Below are 22,222 nucleotides of genomic sequence, written 5' to 3' on the forward strand. Positions count from 1 at the left end.
GTCAAGATTTAGGCGATCACATACTGGCGGGAGAGGGTGTTTATTCTCTCTCAAATTAAATAATAAAAGGAAGAACATATTTGAAACTTTGTTAACTTGGGCATTCTTTAATTAAAGCTTTTCAGGATCCATCCAATTAGAGGGCCTTGTTTACTGTCGTAAAGCAAAGAATGGCTGTATAGTTAACTTACATCCGAGACTAATTTTACAAGCCGCCAGTGACAGTAAATGTCCGCATCTGTACGGCGGGTTAGTCTGCCGATACATGCCGTGAAACATCACCCTCGCCAGCACAACTTAGCCAGATAACTAGTCTTTGCTGTGCTACGGGGGAGTTTGGGGACTACTCGTGCGAGCTGGGCCAGGGATTTTGGGGGCACTAAACTTCCGCAGGCACATTTGGGAGCCAGCTAGCGGGTTGTTTTTGTCGAGCTTCTCGGTCGGCAGGTCGCAGCAGTAATGGCGAAGGTGCAAGTGCTAAACGTCGCGGTGCTGGATAACCCGAGTCCTTTCGGAAACCCCTTCCAGTTCGAGATCACGTTCGAGTGCATGGAAGATCTTCCCGAAGGTAAGAGCTCTCTCGGACTGTTAAATGGAAACGAAAAGCGCACCGCGTCGGGCGGTTGGTGCTTATTTTCTCTGAATTCGTGAATTTGGGCTGGTACTCACTCCCGTGTTGGCGAGAGCGGTGCGCGAAATGGCGGGGCCGTATGGGGATGTGCGGTTACCGGCAGCCAGCATGTGGAGACCCGGGGCTGGCTGTAATATCGTAACTAGTTAACTCGGCAAGGTACAGTATCAACTGTCAATATTTAGTAGCGTTCGTTTAATTTCAATGGGCATGCGTTGGAATTCTATGTCTTGAAGTTATTAGACGCGCGTTAGCGGGGTTGATGATGCTCTAGCTTCCTTAGTTACGTAAATAGAATGTCAGTTAGCATCTGCCTCTTCATCTTAACGTGGTATGTCCCTTAAAACAAACAAAGGTAGTAAATTGTCATTCATTTTGGCATGGCTACGACTACAATATGCCCGAATAATTTGAACAACTCAGCGAGATGCGAAGAAAGAAATGTACGCAGAAATCTGTCGGCCGAAATGCAAGCGCATGGAATATGCAGTTGGGTTGTTAATGCAATACATATTTATAATTAGCTAGATTGTTTGTCCGCAGTATTTCACCACTTAAATATTTTGACCAATCTTGGTTTTAAAATGAATGCCTTTTAATTTTGGCGCCGGCGGGGACTTGAAGCAAGCGAGCGAAAATTCGTGGTGTACACGCCTCTTCACGGCGATTGGTCCGTTTTGACACTTGGGCGGTGCTGTGTTGCGTTGTGGAGCTCGTGATTGGTTAGCGGCCTTGGGCGGAATGGGGTGTTTGCGGGAGATGCTATATGGTCTAGTCGGTTGGAAGTACAATGCACCGTGTAGCCATGTTTGACTGAGATACACACCACAACGTCTCACTGTCAGCTTTTTATTAACCACAGCCAGAAAAGACTTTCCCTTCTGTAAGTAAGAAGCTCCACAGAGCAGGTACAGCTCAGTCGCTTTCCTGCTTGCCTGTCACAGGATCAGCGCTTACTTGTCGCGTTTATTTCCCTGCTCGGGTTCCGAGGTGCGCGGTGCTGGAGCCCTCTGTTGGCAGAATTTCACCGTCAGCGTCTCTGTGTTTCTCAGATTTGGAATGGAAGATCATTTACGTGGGTTCAGCGGAGAGCGAGGAGTATGATCAGACCCTGGACTCAGTTCTGGTGGGCCCGGTACCTGCTGGGAGGCACATGTTTGTGTTTCAGGTGAGTTCAGATGCTGTGCGCATGTGTGGAAGAGGACTGGGTTATTCACCTTAAATTCTGAATCTCCCTTTGCCCCCAGAACCACACCCTTCTTCCTTACTGTCTCCACATGCCCAACCTGGTCTCCCTCCTTCGTTACTCTCCACCTCTCCCCTGCTCTCTCTCCCTCCTGCTATACTCTCCTCCTCTCCCCTGCTCTCTCTCCCTCCTCCTCTTCCCTGCTCTCTCTCTCCTCCTCTCCCCTGCTCTCTCTCCCTCCTCCTCTCCCCTACTCTCTCCCTCCTCCTGTATTCTCCTCCTCTCCCCTGCTTTCTCTCCCTCCTCCTCTCCCCTGCACTTTTTCTCTCCGCCTCTCCCCTGCTCTTTCTCCCTCTTCCCTAAATCCTCCTCCTGCCCCATGTTCGGGCCCCAGCACTGTGCCTCCTCTTCAGCTCTCGCTCCTGTGCCGGCAGGCGGATGCTCCAAACACAGGCTTGATCCCGGAGAGCGATGCGGTGGGTGTGACTGTGGTGCTGATCACCTGCACGTACCGCGGCCAGGAGTTCATCCGCATTGGATACTACGTCAACAACGAGTACACCGACCCCGAGCTGCGAGAGAACCCGCCCCTCAAACCCAACTATGCACAGGTAAACACACCTGCCATTGCACACCTGCCTTGCTATCAGTGATGTTAGAAATATGATTGTGGTAATGGCAGAGTGGATGTACCTGTCTGCAGAATCCCTCTTCAAACCTACAAACATACACTTAGTAATGTCTGAAGACTGGGTTGTGGCGTGAGCCTTTTTCAGGATATAGTCGTATGATATTTTATCCTTGATCTCTTGTGGTAAATCTCTTGTTTTCGGCCACGGCTGCCTCTCCCTGAACTTTGTGTTTCCGTCCCCACAGCTGCAGAGGAACATTTTGGCCTCGAACCCACGCGTTACCCGCTTCCACATCAACTGGGAGGGCTGCCCCGAAAGGATGGAGGACTCTGAAAATGTGGACCCTGCCCCCAATGCCATGATGCCCCCTTCCTGCCCCCCTGGCAAAGCCCCACCCCTCAACCTAATGCCCGACAATTCCATGGACTGTTTATAGAGAAAAGGAAAGACTGATCTGTCTCTCTCTCACACAAACACACGCACACACACACTCACACACATACACACGCGCACACACACACACGCACACATTGCCTTACAGCACTTGCCGTGCTCTGCCTCTGCCGCCCCTCATCTCCTGCATCATTAGGGCAGTGTGGTCGTACACCTCCGGTCCAGCAGAGGGCAGTCTCTCGCACATGGGAGGGAGTCTCTCTGGAACAGAACCCAGTATCTGCAGTCAGTACACTAATATCTTCCTCATGAAGGAGAGAAAGGAGGCCTTTGTACATGGTTTTGTTTTGGTATTATAGGAACATCAGAGATTAAAGAGGTGTTTTCGTACACCAACCACAGCCCCTCCAGTTACAGGTTAATCATTTCTGCATCCTCATTGTAGTAAGCAGTGGTTGCATTGGAACTGCAGTCGATATGTTAGATGTCGGGACATTGGACAATCACAGGCGCATGCAGTGACAGGAAAAAAGGGCAGTTCATGCAGGTCCCGGGCTTAATAGGGGACAGACATCTGTGTATAGAGAGCAGCTACCACCATAAGCCCCTCTGCCAGGACAAAGCGCCCCTTTGCACAGTGCTGTCATGGCCTGTATGTGATTGGTGCACATTGCGTTTTATAGGGTCTGTTATTATTGGGGCTCAGAACCACATGCCAGGCTGGTCTTTTTAGGGCAGGCAGACTGAAAGCGGGGGCTCAGCGGGACAGAGATGAGCTGACTTTTTTTGTAGTCTGTACATATGTTTTCATTTTGTTCATGGGTGGGGGTGGGGTGCTGTTTTTGTCCACAGAAACTTAAGGGTCTCTTGTTTCTTTTGTAATGTGTTGTAGTTAAAAAAAAAGCTTTATAAATCTGACATGATGAAAATAAAATATTTGTTTTTGTTTTAATTTTTTTGTGTTGTGACAGTTGTTGACCAGCAGGGTGAGGGGTTTTGTAGTGGACTGGTGTAGTTCTGTGCAGGAGAAAGGGTGGGGAGGTGTTCCATCTGCTTTTGTTTCATTCATAAAAAATCTGTGGGGAGGTAGTGCAGAAGTAGCACCCCCCCCCCCCCCCCCCCCCTCCCTTTGGTGGTTCAGCCTGTCAGGCTTTGCTAGGCAACGAGATTGGCTGCCGTCTGAGGAGTAATAACCTCACATCACTGCTTCTTAAATAATTGATCTTGGCAAGGCGCTGTGGCTCCAGCCACCACAGACTAATGGAGAATCGATCAGAAATTGACACTAAACAGTTGAGGTTGGAATATATGGTGTGCAAACTGACCTGGGATCTGTCAAAGGCTGAATGTGTGTGAATCCTGTATGATAGGATTTCAGCGAGTTTGCTAAAGAGAAAATGTTAAAAAGACCAGCTGTGATGCGTAGCTAGTTGGAATGTTCAGTAGAAGGTGTTTTAACTCCTTTGGATTCTGTTTCACCAAGGGATCCAGTCCTTCTCACGCTTCTGAAACTCACGCCCAACCTGTTCCTTCCATCCTACCTCTCATCTCTCCTTTCAGTTCCTCCATCCTATCACCTCTTCACTCTATTCATCATCTTTACCTCTCTGCATCTGATCTGAGTCTGACAGATATTTGGAGCATGGGCTCTGTGGAGCAAAGCATGGCGGGGGAAAGCGAAAGCACGGTATGTGAATGTTACTGTCGAATGTTAATGCTGACAAAAAAAAAGTTCCAGCCAAACACCACCCACCTTTCTTAGTGAAGCTGGTGTATCACTAATGTGCCTTATTCTTGGGGATGGGTGGGGCTCGACAAGTATAGAAATGAAAACACAGTCATATGATTCACAAAACTCAATGGGGGGGGGGGGGGGGGGGGTGTGTGTAACATGCGCACGCACATGTGCAAGGTACAGGGGATGTTAGGTATAACATTGTGGTTGGAGGAGAAGGGGCCTGAGGAATGTGCGGCAGTTCAGCTGGGTGCTGCGCTCGGAGGAGACTGGAGCGTAGAGCCAAAGCCCCCGCCGGGCAGCTGCAGCAGGGCGTGCAACTTTGCTGCCAGCTGGCCCTGGGAGTAATGTAATGGGAGTGGATGGCAGGCCGTATCGATGTCTAATAATAACCTAACAAATTAATTTAATCAAATGTCTGCGTTCCCCGGTGGCTTGCATCACTGACTGGTCACTACGAATTCAAACGGTGAAAGTGGTGTGTGGGGAAATCACATGCAACCCATGTTGCAAATTTGCCGTTTCCACCAAAAATGGTAGAATTTCATAAGATAGTTTGTTGAGTGGAATATTTACCATTTCAATTTGCATAAACTGGAAATCCAGACCTATTCATTTTTATTTCCTCAAATAGTATTTTGCCTTACTTTTAATATGGATACGGCCTCAACGTCAGTGTTTAGAAATCTGCTTTTTTAATATTCTGAAGTCGTAGAGTCTCTCCCCGTGCCTTAAATTCTGACCAACTTTCTAAAAATAGCTTGTCGTTGACGTCACTCGGCCAATCACAGATTAGCCAGGCGGGAGGGGGTCGGCGAGGCCATTTCGTTCTCGGGGCCTTTACTCTGACAGCCAATCTAAATTCCGCGAATGGGATGGTTTCTAGGTGAGACTACCATAAATCTCAGATGATGAGCCAACCAAAATTACTGAATGGAGAAGGAGGCGTGGTATTAAATGGAGGAAAATAATAGGTGACGTTATTAGCTGTGCCGAGGGAGGCGTGGTAAAATGGTGTTGACGGACATATTGCCACCAATCACAATTCGCTAAATCTGAAACGTTCCGATAGTTGCCCAATCAGTAGCCGTCCTCTCATGTCGCTCAAGTCCGCTGTACTACATCACTTATCCTATGGAGACTGCGCAGGGGTGGGACCTACGTGAGGCTGGAGTTCCTACAGCCCGGAGTCTAAGGATTAATGGGGGGGGGGGATGTTGATTCGGGCAATTTGTAATCGGTATTGGATTCAGACAGGGCCTCGGAACCGGGGCTGGGACAGGAAGGGGGTGTGACCATTTTGGAACAGCGGGCACTGGAAGCAGCCCCAACAGCGTACTAGTGATCGAAAAAAGCGGAGAGACCCGGGGGGCTTCAGCGGGGGGTGCAAGGAGGGAACGGCAAGGGTAGGCGATCCGAACCGGGTTCGGCGCTCCGGACGCGCCTGGAAGTGCAGGGAAGCCGCAGAAAGGCAGTTGGAGACAGCTAGCTAAGCGTGCTAGCGAGCTAACACAACTGCCGTATTGGCCTGTTTTTCTCAGACGGATAAGGGGAAAGTAAGCAAGGGACGGAATAGAATAAAAACGAATAGAGCCGGCTAGCTAGCAAGCACTTAGTCATACGATCACGTCCCGAAATCTCAAACCCGGTTCGGAAAGGCTGCAGAACACGACCTCAGGGTGAGCCGAGTTCAAGGAATCCCCTACCCGGCCTGCGATCATGGGCAACGCGCCCACCGCTAAGAAGGGGAGCGAGATGGAGAGCGGTGAGCATTCTTGTGTATATTAACGCATTAATCACTCCCCAACACATGATTTTACAATTGAAATACACAAAGCACAATTATTACAAGCTGATGCAAACGTGTTATATTTGCATATTTACGTTTGATGGTTTGTAATTAGCTAGCTAGATGGCTAGCCTGCTACATCCGTCGGTATTAGCTGGCTAGCTTGTGACATGCATAGACAGGAAATAGCTAGCGGGCAAGCTAGCTACCATAACATGTAGCCAGCAAACTCAGTGTAACACTGTATGGTCAAAGGACTGTTTACCACTGCCGAGCAGTGCTGACAGCGTGAGCTCATTGAAGTTAAGCGAAGTAAACTTGAAATGGTGCGGGGTGAATTGTCGATGGATGTTGGTCCTCTTTTAATTGTGAAAGCACAATTAAGCTTGATCGCCGTTGACCTGTCGTGATGTCTCCGGCCTGGCCCATAGTCGGCCTGGCACTCCGACAGGTTTTATCATTCTTTGGAGTTTATGGTAGGTAGAGAGCTGAATTTGTACTTCGAGTCCCTGTCCCTGTCTCTCTCTCTCTCTCTCTCTCTCTCTCACTCTCTCTCACTCTCTCTCACACACACACACCTCTGATCTCTCCATCAAAGGCTTTCGGGATCAGACGGAGACTCACGGACACACAGCATACTGATCGGAACAGCCTGAAACACGTGGCTAAAGCAGGCATTCAGAAAGGCCTGCATTTGCTCTCTGAATAAGAGAGGGAAATTGTATTTCACAATATGGCTTATTGTGTTGTAATACAATAATGTATTTCATAATATTAAAAAAAAATGGATTTGTTCCTGCATTGCTATAAGACAGTCTAAATAGATGAGCATTTCAGAAAGTATAACAGAGAAGGGTGATGAATTTAGGTGAATGGGAACGTATTCCTGAAAAAAAATTGTGTGTGTGTGTATTTTAGGCCTGTTGCATACAGTTCTACCCAGCTGAAAGCTTGAGCCTGATTCTCAGATTGCCTGAAAGATGGTGTGCTTGTTGACACGTCTGGCTTCTCTCAAGGCTCTTTAAAAGGAGTGACGGCAGAAGCTGTTTAAGACCTCCGCAGTCGTCCCCGGTTACCCGGGACATTCAGCCGCTCAGAGAGCCAGGCGCAGGGTGTTGCACTGGGAAACAGTGGCACTGGTGCCGCTGGCTGAGTGCAGGTCACATGGCTGGGGCGGTCATGTGACCTTTCTTTACTTGTAGAGCAGGTATTTCCAGGTGCTCTCATGTCCACTGGAGATGAAGGACACTAGACCCTGTGAGTGGCAGTTACCACCTTAAGGGGGCATGTATGGTGTGCTTATATGTGTGTGTGTGTTCTTTGTAAGCACACCATTTTGCCTTTAAAGGGTCCAGTGGAATTGTTATTAATGTGAACAAAACTTGTTTTATTATTTTTTTTAAAAACCAAAAATGTACAAAATTGACTTGTGCGCTGTGACTGAGTGCAGTGTGGCGGGTGAAGGCTGGGGAAAAGAAATCTGTTGTGTTGGGAAAACGTCTCAGGTCCTGTAATTCCAGTGCACAGCCCACTGGTCATGGGCGTCATGAGTGTGTTAACGCAGCAGTGCGTTACAGCACACACACTCTCTCACAGCAGAGACAGGAGAGGCGTGGCAGAGGGGAGCCCCCCCCCCCCACCCCGCCCCTGGGTATGGCCCCTTATAAAGCACCGTGTGACGTGCAGGTTGGAGAAAGTGTGGTGATCTGCTGCTTCTCTCTTTCCTCGGGGACTGAATCCCGAGGCAGCCAAGTCTCTTGAGCATCATGTGATGTGAAGAGCTTTCAGAACAAGAGGGCTCAGTGTGTGGCTTCCTCCTGTTCACCCATTGGCTGAGCCCGCTCCCGTTCCCTTGTAGTGCCATTGGATGAGCCTGGTCCCGTTCCCCTGTAATGCCATTGGCTGAAACTGCTCCCGTTCCCCTGTAATGCCATTGGCTGAGCCTGCTCCCGTTCCCCTGTAATGCCATTGGCTGAGCCTGCTCCCGTTCCCCTGTAATGCCATTGGCTGAAACTGCTCCCGTTCCCCTGTAATGCCATTGGCTGAAACTGCTCCCGTTCCCCTGTAATGCCATTGGCTGACACCTCTCACATTCCCCTGTAACAGCTAGTAATTGGCTGGCTACTGTATTTGTGTGTCCTTGTGTGTGTGTGTGTGCGCGTGTGTTCGCGTGTGTGCATGTGTGGTGTCTGTGTCTGTCCTTCCACCCCTCCTCAGGCATGGCTTTTGGGTGGCCAACTCTGGGTGGTCGTCGGAGACCGCCCCTCTGGGTGGAGTCTTTTCATCCCAGTGCAGGAACTGACAGTTTGAGCTGCATCTGGAAGTGGCTGTGCCTCGTCCCACATAGTATTGAGTAGTCCTCTCTCCTGTGCGTCGCCGAGTCCTCTCTCCTGTGCGTCGCCGAGTCCTCTCTCCTGTGCGTCGCCGAGTCCTCTCTCCTGTGCGTCGCCGAGTCATCTCTCCTGTTCGTCGCCGAGTCCTCTCTCCTGTGCGTCGCCGAGTCCTCTCTCCTGTGCGTCGCCGAGTCCTCTCTCCTGTGCGGCGCCGAGTCCTCTCTCCTGTGCGTCGCCGAGTCCTCTCTCCTGTGCGTCGCCGAGTCCTCTCTCCTGTGCGTCGCCGAGTCCTCTCTCCTGTGCGTCGCCGAGTCCTCTCTCCTGTGCAGCGCCGAGTCCTCTCTCCTGTGCGTCGCCGAGTCCTCTCTCCTGTGCGTCGCCGAGTCCTCTCTCCTGTGCGTCGCCGAGTCCTCTCTCCTGTGCGTCGCCGAGTCCTCTCTCCTGTGCGTCGCCGAGTCCTCTCTCCTGTTCGTCGCCGAGTCCTCTCTCCTGTGCGTCGCCGAGTCCTCTCTCCTGTGCGGCGCCGAGTCCTCTCTCCTGTGCGGCGCCGAGTCCTCTCTCCTGTGCGGCGCCGAGTCCTCTCTCCTGTGCGGCGCCGAGTCCTCTCTCCTGTTCGTCGCCGAGTCCTCTCTCCTGTTTGGCGCTGAGTCCTCTCTCCTGTGCGGCGCCGAGTCCTCTCTCCGGCGCTGACTGTGCTGAGGTTCAGCCCTGTGTTCAGGCTCTGCTGCCCGCTGTCTGTGACGAGCTCAGCTGCTCCGACCCCCGCACTGAGCAGCCGGTCTGCGCAGCGCTGCGCAGCTGCAGCTGTGAGGCGGGCTGTTTGCGCCGTCGCTTGGCGTCCGCGGTGTCACACGGGATTCCCGGAGGAGCCCCGGGTCCATCTCCTATGGCAACGTGTCCGTGCGGCCCTGTCTGTCTGCGTGTCTGAATCAACAACATGTCTGTGAGTCCATCTCCACGGCAACATGTTTGTGAATCTGTCTCCAGGGAGATGTGTGGGCGTGTCTTTTGGCCCGTGTATGCCTGTGTGTGTACAGTATGGTGGGACATGCAGTCTGGGCGGCTCTATAAATATCTCCCTGGTTGGCGCTCCATGCGCTCTCTGTTCGCTTGTGTGGGTGGGGTCACCCACCCGGCCCCTCCCGTGCTCAGGGCTCTGAGCGAACCGGTGCACTCAGGGCAGAGTTCGGTCAGGGAGCAGGCTGTGACGTCACGGCTCAGGGGAGTCTGATTATGCTGCTGTTTTGAGCTTCCTCTGTCCCACCTCAGGTTGGTGGTACTGCCATTGGCTCTACATTGGTGCTGAGGGCCTGGCTGGTTTGGTTTGGTGTGAGTCTCAGGACTGTGGGCCTGGTTGGTTTAGTTTGGTGTGAGTCTCGGTGCTGTGGACCTGGCTGGTTTGGTTTGGTGTGAGTCTCGGGACTGTGGGCCTGGCTGGTTTGGTTTGGTGTGACTTTTGGGACTGTGGGCCTGGTTGGTTTGGTTTGGTGTGAGTCTCGGGACTATGGGTTGGGCGGGTTCGCACCCTGCATGGTGGTTGGCTGGAGAGGCCATGTAGACTTCCTGTTTCACTTCCTGGCATGCTGTCTCTGTTTTTTTTCTCCTACTCCCTCACTCCCTTTTCTCACTCACTCTTTCTTTCCCAGTTTCCGTCTCTCTCTCTCCTTCCCTACCTTTTCCCCTCTCAGTTGTCCAGGTTGAGAGGGGAGGGGAGAGGGAAGGGGAAAGAGAGGGAGCAAGCACCCTGTACGTTAGAAGTATCGATATAAAAAATGAGAGCATTGGTCTGCTTGATCCGCATGTTCACTGACAGGGAAACAGGAAAGAGAGCAGGAGAGAGAGGAGGAGAGGAGGAGAGGAGGAGAGGAGGAGAGGAGGATTACTGAGGCGAGAGAGGAGGAGAGGAGGAGCAGCAGGATGGGATAGGAGGGGGCAGTGGCTGGGCTAGATGAGTGGGTTGAGGAGTAACGTTTGGGAAGAGGAAGAGGTCAGACTCTGCAAAGGGCCCACAGGCATGCTGGGAAATGGGCCTGCAGGGAGCACTGTACTTGCTGCAGATGGGTAGGCCACCTGAGCTCACTCACCTGCCCCCCAGCCTGGCCACCTGGGCTCACTCACCTGCCCCCCAGCCTGGCCACCTGAGCTCACTCACCTGCCCCCCAGCCTGGCCACCTGGGCTCACTCACCTGCCCCCCAGCCTGGCCACCTGGGCTCACTCACCTGCCCCCCAGCCTGGCCACCTGGGCTCACTCACCTGCCCCCCAGCCTGGCCACCTGAGCTCACTCACCTGCCCCCCAGCCTGGCCACCTGGGCTCACTCACCTGCCCCCCTGGTACCTGGGCTCCTGGTATCTCACAGTACACCTGTGACCAAACCCGTGCTGCTTAGTGTCGCCAGGCAACACACGAGGGCTAAGGGTTTGGCAGGGAGCATTGTGTGGGACAAGATGGGTCAGGAGCCAGTACTGTGGGTTTGGGTGCTGGTACTGTGAGCAGCATTTTGGGTCAGGGGCCGGTTGTGTGGGTCAGGGGCCGGTTGTGTGGTTCAGGGGCCGGTTGTGTGGTTCAGGGGCCGGTTGTGTGGGTCAGGGGCCGGTTGTGTGGGTCAGGGGCAGGCTGGGAACCCTCAGCTCTCCCAGGCCGTGGGGATCAGTGCACCAGTGCAGTGCAGCCAGGAGCCGGGTAAACAAGGCAGTGTTCGTGTGAACTTTGCCCCACACTCAGTCCCTCTCCCTCTCATACGCTTTAGCCTGTTCTGTCTGCGAGTGTGTGTCTGAGTATGTTTCTCACTGTGTGAGTGTGTGTCTGTGAGTGTGTTTCTCACTGTGTGAGTGTGTGTCTGTGAGTGTGTTTCTCACTGTGTGAGTGTGTATGTGTGTGTGTCAGTGGCAGGGGAGTGGGGGTCTGTTTAGGGGCAGTCCTCTCCCTCTCCCTCTCCCTCTCCCTCTCTGGCTGTGTGTGGTTACCACTGTAGCGGCCTGATAAGAGAGAGGAGGAATGAGGAAGAGGAGAGGTCAGTAATCACTCCACCCAGTGCAGATAAGCAGATAGTTTATCTGCACAGTCGGAGTGGGAGCATGTCTGCTGCTCTATTTTCGCAGTATTCCAGCATCAAATATTCAAGCAATCAAACCCTGATTTCCACACCCAGCTGTACCCCTGCAGTTCTCTCTGTTAAAGTACAGACTTGCTGCACAGTGACCTGCATCCTGTCACACGATCAGACAAGAGAAAGAACTATATATGTGAATTTTGAATTTGAATCTGTTATTTTACACACTCTTATCAGAGTGAGCAAGCGAGGATTTTTGTGTTAAATCAGTATTTAAATGTTTATTTAAGTAATTCATCAGTAACCACATGGTATGATGTGTGAATACTGAATATTCAGGGTAGTGATGGTGCGTGTGTGCATGCGTGTTTTTACTCCACCTGAGGAAAAGGAGGTGCCACTGCCACCGTCTGTGCTGTAATCTGTGTTTTTGGCGAGGTTTTTGGGTGTAATCTGTGTTTTTGGTGAGGTTTTTGGGTGTAATCTGTGTTTTTGGTGAGGTGGTTGTGGAGTGGAGGAAACAGCAGGGGGAAGGCAATACCGCCTCTTTTAACAGAATGAAAGCTAGAGATGGAACCGTGGTGAGCTTGTTTTCTCTCTCTCCTTACAGTGAAGGAGTTTCTCGCTAAAGCCAAAGAAGATTTCCTCAAGAAGTGGGAGAACCCAGCACAGGTATGTGGAACACCCCCCGCCCCCCCCCCCCCCACATCCTGTGTGTGTGTAGTGTGTGTGAGTGTCTATGTGTGTGTGTGAGTGCGTGTGTGACAGAATAACAGACAGGCACACACGCACGTGTGCACACATTCGCAGCTGCTGCTGGCAGAGGCAGATAGCTCCAGACTGCTCTGCCCGAGAGGCCCACTGCCTCACAGACCTCTGCATCTGCCTGCCCCCTGCTGCCTGAGCTCAGCGTGTCTCTGAGTGTCACACTCTCTCGCGGTCTCACTCAGAGCTGCCTGAGCTCAGCGTGTCTGAGTGTCACACTCTCTCGCGGTCTCACTCAGAGCTGCCTTGAATGCAGCGTGTCTCTGAGTGTCACACACTCTCGCTGTCTCACTCAGAGCTGCCTGAGCTCAGCGTGTCTCTGAGTGTCACACTCTCTCGTGGTCTCACTCAGAGCTGCCTGAGCTCAGCGTGTCTCTGAGTGTCACACACTCTCGCTGTCTCACTCAGAGCTGCCTTGAATGCAGCGTGTCTCTGAGTGTCACACTCTCTCGCGGTCTCACTCAGAGCTGGCTGAATGCAGCGTGTCTCTGAGTTTCATTACATGCATTTAGCAGACACTGTTCTCCAGAGCGACTTCCAGCATGATGGAACATGCAAGAGTATCCATCCAGTTTAAACGAGCAGCAGCGTCAGACCAGGCTAACAGCACTCCCAGTCCAGTGAGTGTGAGCATAACACTGTTCAAGCCCTACCACAACTTAACAATCTGACAGAAGCAATGTATACTACGATAAGCCAAGTATACTACAATATTTGTATGAGATATTCATATACGATATGCGATATTCACAGAATACAGCATCACTGGACCAGTTTGAGAGGATAAAGACCCTCGGGACCGGCTCGTTCGGACGGGTCATGCTGGTGAAGCACAAAGACACGGGTCAGCACTACGCCATGAAGATCCTCGACAAACAGAAGGTGAGGAGGGCGGGGTCAGCAGTGGGAGGGGCCGCAGCTGGAGCTGGGGGCGGGGTCAGCAGTGGGAGGGGTCGCAGCTGGAGCTGGGGGTGGGGTCAGCAGTGGGAGGGACTGCAGCTGGAGCTGGGGGCGGGGTCAGCAGTGGGAGGAGTCGCAGCTGGAGCTGGGGGCGGGGTCAGCAGTGGGAGGGACTGCAGCTGGAGCTGGGGGCGGGGTCAGCAATGGGAGGGGTCACAGCTGGAGCTGGGGGCGGGGTCAGCAGTGGGAGGGGCTGCAGCTGGAGCTGGGGGCGGGGTCAGCAGTGGGAGGGGCTGCAGCTGGAGGAGCACGCTCATTCAGGTCCTCCACTGGCAGTGTGGAGGGTCCCACCCCCCACTGACTGAGCCACACAGTTATGTGTCATTATGCATATGTTGAACGTTATAAACTTGGGTCCAGTAAACAGCTGGGACATTTTACACCCTTGATGTTTATTAGGAAGCAGCCTGCAGAAATCACTCACATTTCAGCCTCCTGGCCTTGTAAGAGCATGGGAGTTGATAGGAACACTGTCTTTAGCTGAAATTGTCTCAATGACTACGGACAGTTCTTACTTACCGTTTAATTGCTGCAGTCATTGAAAAAGATGTGAATGAATTCAGCCACAACAAAATCTACACACCTTTTGGAAAATTAACAAAAAAAATAAACTCAATAAAATCACCAAAGAGGGCAGGGAGTGAAGGTGCAGTGAGCCGCTGAGAGCTCAGACAGCGATGAGCTGGCTCTTCTCATTAACATGGCTTTGAAAATTCAAATTTAACTAATTTAAATAATCTAATCTGTGACTTTACAGCATGTACTTAGTTCTTTTAAACCAGTCTAATAGTGATTCCTCGTCAGATCTGGCACCCTGATGTCACCCTACGGTTCTGGGGGATTATTTATGGCGTATTTTTACAGTCGAATTGTCGTAAAGCGCTTGGACAGAGTGCATTTTCCAGATGCATTGGAGAGGAGTGCGAGATGATCCTCTGACCCTGGGAGATTCCAGTGGAGTCAAACGCTCCTCAGCTCAGACTGCGGGTGTGGAGGAGGTGGGGTAGTGAGCTGGGGGCAGGGCTGACGGAGGGGGCGGGAGGGGGCAGTGGCGTGGCCTCCTGGTGTGTGCAGCCTCTCTGCCTCTCTCCTCTCTCAGGTGGTCAAGCTGAAACAGATCGAACACACACTGAACGAGAAGCGCATCTTGCAGGCCGTCAGCTTCCCTTTCCTGGTCCGAGTAGAGCACTCCTTCAAGGTAATGCCTCTCTCCCCCTCAGCCGCTCTCCCCCTCAGCCGCTCTCCCTCTCACCCGCTCTCCCTCTCACCCGCTCTCCCTCTCACCCCCTCTCCCTCTCTCCCGCTCTCCTGCTCACCCTCTCTCCCGCTCTCCCGCTGACCCCCTCTCCCGCTCTCCCGCTGACCCCCTCTCCCGCTCTCCCGCTGACCCCCTCTCCCGCTCACCCGCTCACTCCCTCTCCCTCTCACCCTCTCTCCCTCTCACCCCCTCACCCCCTCTCCCCCTCACCCCCTCACCCCCTCACCCCCTCACCCCCTCACCCGCTCACCCGCTCACCCTCTCTCCCGCTCTCCCCCTCACCCCCTCACCCCCTCACCCCCTCACCCCCTCTCCCTCTCTCCCTCTCTCCCTCTCTCCCTCTCTCCCTCTCTCCCTCTCTCCCGCTCTCCCGCTCTCCCGCTCTCCCCCTCTCCCCCTCTCCCTCTCACCCCCTCACCCCCTCACCCGCTCACCCGCTCACCCTCTCTCCCGCTCTCCCCCTCACCCCCTCTCCCCCTCACCCCCTCTCCCTCTCTCCTGCTCACCCCCTCTCCCTCTCTCCTGCTCACCCCCTCTCCCTCTCTCCTGCTCACCCCCTCACCCCCTCACCCCCTCACCCCCTCACCCCCTCACCCGCTCACCCGCTCACTCGCTCACCCGCTCACCCCCTCTCCCTCTCTCCCTCTCTCCCGCTCTCCCGCTCTCCCTCTCTCCCTCTCTCCCTCTCTCCCGCTCTCTCTCTCTCCCGCTCTCTCTCTCTCTCTCTCTCTCTCTCTCCCTCCAGTGCCTGTACACGCCTGTTTGTGTACATGTCAGTGCATGTCTTTGTGTGTCTGCATGCATGTGTGTCAGTGCATGTGCGCATGTGTCTGTGTCTGTGCTTGGGTGTGTGTGTGTGCTGCGTGCATGCATGTGTGTGTGTCTGTGCATGTGTGTATGCACATGTGTGCATGTCTGTGGATGCATGCATGAATGTAGTTTTTGTGTATGTGTATCTATGCATGTGTGTGTTTGCATGTATGTTTGTATGTGTGTGTGTGTGTGTGTGTTACGGGTGGGATCTTGCTGCGTTGGGTATTAGATGTTGTTTCAAACCGAGGTTCTCACTGCTCGCTGCCAACCCCTTAAAGCCAGCGTCGTTACCAGTTGAGCTGAAGGCAAATTGCCGTTAGCTTGTCGGCAACAACGCTACTTAACCAGGTCTCGGGGAGTGATGTAGCCTCTGCAATTGCTCGGCTGCTTGCTGCCCCACTACCTAAGGCTTTACGCAGGACTCACACAAGCTAATCACTTCAGCTCTACTACATATGCACATGTCTGATGCCTGCCCTCTCTTGCAGGACAACACTAACCTGTACATGGTGATGGAGTATGTTCCAGGGGGAGAAATGTTCTCACACCTACGGAGAATTGGCAGGTTTAGGTGAGTGTGTTTGACCGCTGCTCCACACCGCTGCTCTGTTACTTGTCCCCCATCATGCATTTCTCTCTCCCTCTCAGTGAGCCTCACGCCCGCTTCTACGCGGCCCAGATCGTCCTAACCTTTGAGTACCTGCACTCACTGGACCTCATCTACCGAGACCTGAAGCCCGAAAACCTGCTCATTGACCAGCAGGGATACATACAGGTCAGCTTACCTTTCTGTGTTACCTGTAGGGCCACATACAGGTGAGTTTGAGTTAATGTTGCCAGCAGAGATACATAAGAGTGAGATTACCTGTTCATGGTACCTTCAGGGATAAATACAAGTGAGTTCCTGCACCGATTCATGTTACCTGCAGTGTAGCAGACAGGTGAGCAGACTGAGGAAAGCAGAAGCATTCCTCAGTCTGCACTCTCATCTCACTTTCAGGTAACAGATTTTGGGTTTGCCAAGCGGGTGAAAGGCAGGACCTGGACGCTGTGTGGCACTCCGGAGTACCTGGCCCCCGAAATCATCCTAAGCAAGGTGAGACTCCACCTCCCAGTGGCCGCAGGAGTTCTGCCGCAGAGCCCCTCGCCAAAAGACACCCAGAATGCTCTCTGTACAGAGATCGTTTGCTCTGTTAGCCTGTGGGCTCTGTGTGGTCTAACCTCTCGTCCTCTCTCAGGGTTACAATAAAGCAGTAGACTGGTGGGCTCTGGGAGTGCTGATATACGAGATGGCGGCTGGGTACCCCCCATTCTTTGCTGACCAGCCCATTCAGATCTACGAGAAGATCGTCTCTGGCAAGGTGAGCTCACGTCTAGCAGGCACCTCGTGCAGAGCAGCACACAGGATGCAGGCCGTTACGGGCAGGATGTTGCAGGCAGGATGTTGCGTGCAGGTCGTTGCAGGAGGGTGTTACAGGCAGGCCGTTACAGGTCGGATGTTACAGCTGTGTCAGATAGGGAGATCGTTGCATGCACAACAGTGTGCTATTTACAAGCCTGTTCTTTATCCTGAGGCTGGTTTTATCTACCTCTTCCTCTTCCATCCCCTACTCTGTACCACATACGCACACACGCTCACAAACGCACGCACACACTCACACAAACGCATACATTCACACACTCACACATGCACACACACTCATACATGCTCATGCACATGCACACACATGCACACTCATACAGGTGCGGTTCCCGTCACACTTCAGCTCGGACCTGAAGGACCTGCTGAGGAACCTGCTGCAGGTGGACCTGACCAAGCGCTTTGGGAACCTAAAGAACGGTGTCAACGACATCAAGGGCCATAAGTGGTTCTCCACAACGGACTGGATCGCCATCTATCAGAGGAAGGTGAGGCCAGGAATCAAGCAGTTTCACTTGGTTTGAGGGAAATGAATTTGTCTTGGTGCTGAAGTAGCCAGTAACTCCTCCCTCTCTCCTGTCATGCTGTCCTCTTGAAACCGTGTGCGTGTGTGCATGTGTGCATGTGTTCGCGTGTGCGTGTGTGTCTCTCAGGTGGAGGCCCCCTTCATCCCTAAGTGCAAGGGACCCGGCGACACCAGCAACTTTGACGACTATGAGGAAGAGGAGATCCGAGTGTCCTTCACTGAGAAATGTGCCAAGGAGTTTGCCGAATTCTGATAGAGACCGAGGGATGGAGAGGGAGAGAGACAGAGAGAGAGGGAGGAAGGGAGACAGAGAGAGAGAGAGAGAGAGAGAGAGAGAGAGGGAGGGAGGAAGGGAGGGAGAGAGACACAAGGAGGGCTGTGATGAAGTGGGATGCTAATTTCCACCCAACAGCAACCTAGAAGCGCCAGAGAGAGAGGGGAGTTAGCACTATTGCCTTGTCCATCACTCACATGTTCCTTATTTACTCTGTCTGCTGCCCTGGTGTGTTTGCTGGTGGGCTGGCAGGGAGGCCTCCTCAGATTTTTTTACGCATTTTTCTTTATTTTGGCGGTAGGTGGAGTTGGGGTGGGGACGGGTTCACACTTAGAGCGGGTTTTTGGCAGTAGGTGGAGTTGGGGTGGGGACGGGTTCACACTTAGAGCGGGTTTTGGCAGTTTCTTCCTGGAGGATTGGACTTGTGTCACCTAGCAGCGCTCCGCCAGGTGAGGGTGCCCACACACACACACACACACACACACACATACACACGCACGCATGCACGCACGCAATCAAGTGCAGCAGCCCACTCCTGCGATAGGCTGTTTCAGACTCAGCTTGACCAATTAAGACGCAGCCAGAATGCCAACAGCTTGTCATGTGACTGTTCCCCAGCCCCACGAGAAGGCCTGGAATGGATCTGACATAGAATGAAATCTAACCTGCTTTCTGAACACCTGGATCCATTCAGCTTTGTACAGGTGGTCTTGAATTCCAGGGACCTTAAAATTATAGCGTGCGGATGGTCATCCTTTGTGAGCAAATTTCAGCTAAATTTTTCCCCTCAGTGTCTAAACATGCTAAGCACTGTAGTGATGTCCGTCTCAGTGGTCAGGACAGGAAAAATGTAGTGGCCTGTGAATCTGAGCTTTCCTCCTGTGCCATGACTGTCGTATGTTTCACATTAAAGACACATGTTTGTAGGCAAAGTCCTAACATTTAAAATGCCACTGTCTCTATAGTCTGTCCATTTATGCCTTCACTGTATTCAAAGAGCTGTCAAATTGAAATGCATATCAGAGCAGTTCTTAAGCGGTTCCTAAGTATTGACCCCAGGACAGAGGTGTTGAATACTTGTACCAGATAATCAGTTTGGTACGCCTCAAGTCTTCTGATTTGCTGGATCGTTATTTGAGTTTTTGAATGGGCGTGGTCTAAAGCAGAAAATTCGTAGGCAGCATAGCAGTGCAGACACGTAAGGCAGGAACGCTGGAACCGAATATCTGGTCATAATAGAGTATCTGTGACCAGAGCACCAGACATTTTAAAAAAGGTCGGAGTTCTTCAACTGAAGGTTGATAGCTGTAATAGGAAAATAGAGAAAAAAATCACACTGCAGGAGGTTCCACGGAAACCCTGCTTGAACTAAAAAGGTTAAAGTGGCAAAATGAACACAGAACCGGTTGCTGTGGTTTCACCTGCCAATCAGCTTTGATTTTCCGATTGAATAGATTTAATACTGGTCCGATGCGCGGGCCCCCTGCCCTGGGTTCCACGGTCCCCAGCGTGAAACGCGCAGGTTTGTCGCGTGTGGTGAATCGGCATTTCAATTTGGCAAATCGGAGACTTTTAGGCAGACTAGCCATTCATATAATCAAACCTATATACTTTATCTACTGCTTTATTATTTGGAAAAGCTGATAGTCGCGCAGTGCCACCAGCCTCAGAGTCCGGTCTGGTCATACTCTTCCTGTTTGACAAACAGTACAATCGAATCACTCCTGTCATGAAGGAAAAAGCGAACGCTTTGTGAGCAAAGCGTCCCAAAAGTCTAGAATATAGGTATCTCTAACGAGTCAGGGGAGTTTGATGTAGCTACAGGCGAGCAGTTGTTTTGTGCGTGTCCTCTCTGTGCGATTGTAGGATGGGGAAAGCGTTTTCCCAAATATTCCGTTTCTCAGTGGTCTGATCTGGTTGGTGGGGGATCATTATGAGTTAAAGAAAAAAATCTTACTTTTCCAGATACGTGGACTACGCCGAGACTTCACTTTCCTTCCGGCATCTTTAACCGCCCTTTTACCGTTTTTTCCGCGCGTTTTTCACGTGTACCCCTGCACCTTGTCTGCTGTTTTCGACACCATATTTCCCTGGCGATCAGCAATTCTTTTTCTGTTCACCTTTGTATACGTCTCGTTTCCTTAACTGTTCAAAGTTTTACTTTTTAAAACATAGTTATTACTTTTTTCATATTTTTAAACAATTTTCAACAACATGACTCTGTTTCCTTACGATGCAGGTACGGTGATGGTCTGTCGTACTGTTCGGGAAACAATGGTAGATCTCTGCCTTCTCGCAGTCTTAATTTACCTTCTGTACAACTTGGCGGAGATCTTTAGGACGCAGTGTACGTTAAAGAAAAAAAATATACAAAAAGTAATATTTTGCAACATATGTATCATTCCAATAAAGTTTTACTTGTTAAAATTCAAATGGCGTGCGCTATGTTTCTGTGCTTTTGTACATTTTACACCCTTTATATAATTTTGTCCACGATAAACATATAGTTTTGTTCGAATTATCGTCATTTCCATGTGAGAGAGCAACAACTCGTCTACTTGGATTAAGGACGGTGCGCAAAATGAGAAGCTTCCAGATACCACCTTAAATGGTTCCGTGTCGTGCTGGATTTCCAGCACTCCACCTTAAGCGCACAATGTTGGCAACGCAGGCGTACAGTAGGGCTTCCGCTTCATTCCAGCCGGACTTGGACCGCTGATAGACGCCTCAGCGTCACTTTAGACGCGGCACTTTTTAGTCACTCGCGTACAAACCGAGGCTATACATCAGCATGTCCGAGCCCATGTACCGTGACTGGATTTTGGAGACTATAGACTCACTGCGCTCGAGAAAAGCCCGACCGGACCTTGAAAGAATATGTCGAATGGTCCGTAGGAGACACGGGTCAGACCCAGAGCGCACCCGCTCAGAACTGGAGAGGCTGATCCAGGAACAGACAGTGTTGAAAGTTAGCTACAAGGGTTCGATATCCTACCGGAACGCGGCCAAAGTGCAAAGAAAAAGCCGAAAGAAAACAGAGCAGCTGACCGATGGAGCTCTGCAGCAACAATCCAAACACACTCTTTTCAACCCCGGCGACAGCACGCACAGTCCCGTAGCCCAGGGCGAGAGCGGGGATGCGGAGATAACGAAGGCGAGAAAATGCCTCGACTCCCAGCCCTTTCCGCTACCCTGCACTCCTCAGGGTGACGGAGCGGTCCTGCTCACCAACAGCGGGAACAGCTGTCTGAGCTGCGGCGCGGTGGTTTGCAGGAATCGAGCTCGCTGTGCAACCGTTAGCGGCGACGTAAGAACAAATGCTCCGAAGGACGCGAAATTACCACGCACTGGGGGCAGCAGTACCTCACTCGACAGAGATAAAAGCACCATCAACAGTAATGGAAACGGCGCCCCCAGTACTAAAGAGGCTCGTGCAATGGAATGGGGTTTGCCTGGGCGCGAGCGCTACAGTGTAAACAAGCAAAATAAAACTTGCACGAGCGCAAGTATCAGCGGCAACGTCTCGCACAAGACGCACGCGCCGATGAATCCCAGACCCAGTGTGGGGGCAACGGGAAGCCTGAGCCAATCTGACCCAAACAGCTCAGATCTTGGCGACAGGTTGGTGGCTTCTGTCCGAAGCCTGGCAAAGAGAAGTCGGGGCGTTGCTCCTTTCGGGGGTCGCACATCTCTGGGTTTGAAGGAAATACTGGGCTTTCTTAGCTCACAGGGGCGTCTGACACAGGAAAAGCTGACCCGCAGCAAAGTCAAGGTGATTCTGGAGAGAGAGGTGGCTAGGGGTCGGCTTCGCCGGACACGCTTTGGTAACATCACCCTCCCTGTCCGGGGAGTTGTAGGAAAGCCGCTGCGACCCCTGCAGAGCGCGCTACAGGACAGAAAAATCACAGAAAAGGTATCTTAACATTGTCATCCCGCCCTTGTACTTCGAACAGCACTATAAGCTCATTTGGAAAAAACAGCTTAGCAGTGGTTGTATGCGTACAACTATGCTAAATGCAAACCTTTATTATACAGATTTTAGACAAACTGCCATTTTAATGTAAATTAAATCAATACGTGAATGGATTTTATTGTTTGAACATAGCCTGTGCCGTTGCTTTCCGTGCGCGGCAGCGATCACACAAAGGTGTCTGCTTCAGCTGAAGGCGAGCACTTGCGCGACCAGTCTTGGTTTATGCACACGTACACAGGCGGTCGTGGTGAGAAGTCCAGATAAAATGCATATCTGGGCTCTTAGAGACGCTGTTGATTTAGCCAGCGGCCCGGGGATGTGCTCGCGCGCTGTCTGCACGGCAGACGCGCCCAGGAGTCGCGTGAGCGAGTGCGTGTCATCGCTGTGCGTGGAAGAGCGCGACGGCACTGCGCTCCTGTAAAGGCCTGGAGACATTATGGAAACGCGAAAAGGACGCATCGGCCTTTAGGACCCATGATACG

The 22,222-nt window shown here is 52.0% G+C and overlaps 3 protein-coding genes across 4 annotated transcripts in view; all 3 read left to right on the forward strand.

Moving 5' to 3' along the window:
• LOC118794076 (histone chaperone asf1b-B) lies at window positions 1–3,624 on the forward strand. Its single transcript, XM_036552217.1, has 4 exons — window positions 1–568; window positions 1,684–1,799; window positions 2,252–2,428; window positions 2,694–3,624. The coding sequence occupies exons 1-4, from the start codon at window positions 460–462 to the stop codon at window positions 2,883–2,885; spliced, it is 594 nt and encodes a 197-aa protein (XP_036408110.1). The 5' UTR covers window positions 1–459; the 3' UTR covers window positions 2,886–3,624.
• Window positions 3,625–5,734: 2,110 nt separating this feature from the next.
• On the forward strand, window positions 5,735–17,814 carry LOC118794073 (cAMP-dependent protein kinase catalytic subunit alpha-like). The gene is made up of 10 exons (XM_036552213.1): window positions 5,735–6,342; window positions 12,362–12,423; window positions 13,270–13,398; window positions 14,576–14,674; window positions 16,036–16,118; window positions 16,196–16,322; window positions 16,548–16,643; window positions 16,786–16,908; window positions 17,291–17,455; window positions 17,621–17,814. The coding sequence occupies exons 1-10, from the start codon at window positions 6,297–6,299 to the stop codon at window positions 17,744–17,746; spliced, it is 1,056 nt and encodes a 351-aa protein (XP_036408106.1). The 5' UTR covers window positions 5,735–6,296; the 3' UTR covers window positions 17,747–17,814.
• A 2,648-nt stretch (window positions 17,815–20,462) lies between these two features.
• Window positions 20,463–22,222, forward strand: part of LOC118794069 (atherin-like) — a 9,340-nt gene continuing 7,580 nt past the window's right edge. For both annotated transcript variants that reach the window (XM_036552211.1, XM_036552210.1), the window contains exon 1: window positions 20,463–21,680. In XM_036552211.1, coding sequence (XP_036408104.1) covers window positions 20,559–21,680 — 1,122 coding nt within the window. In that variant the 5' untranslated portion in view covers window positions 20,463–20,558. The remainder of the gene's footprint in view (window positions 21,681–22,222) is intronic.

Source organism: Megalops cyprinoides, chromosome 19 (assembly GCF_013368585.1).
Source record: "Megalops cyprinoides isolate fMegCyp1 chromosome 19, fMegCyp1.pri, whole genome shotgun sequence".
Lineage (NCBI taxonomy): Eukaryota > Metazoa > Chordata > Actinopteri > Elopiformes > Megalopidae > Megalops > Megalops cyprinoides.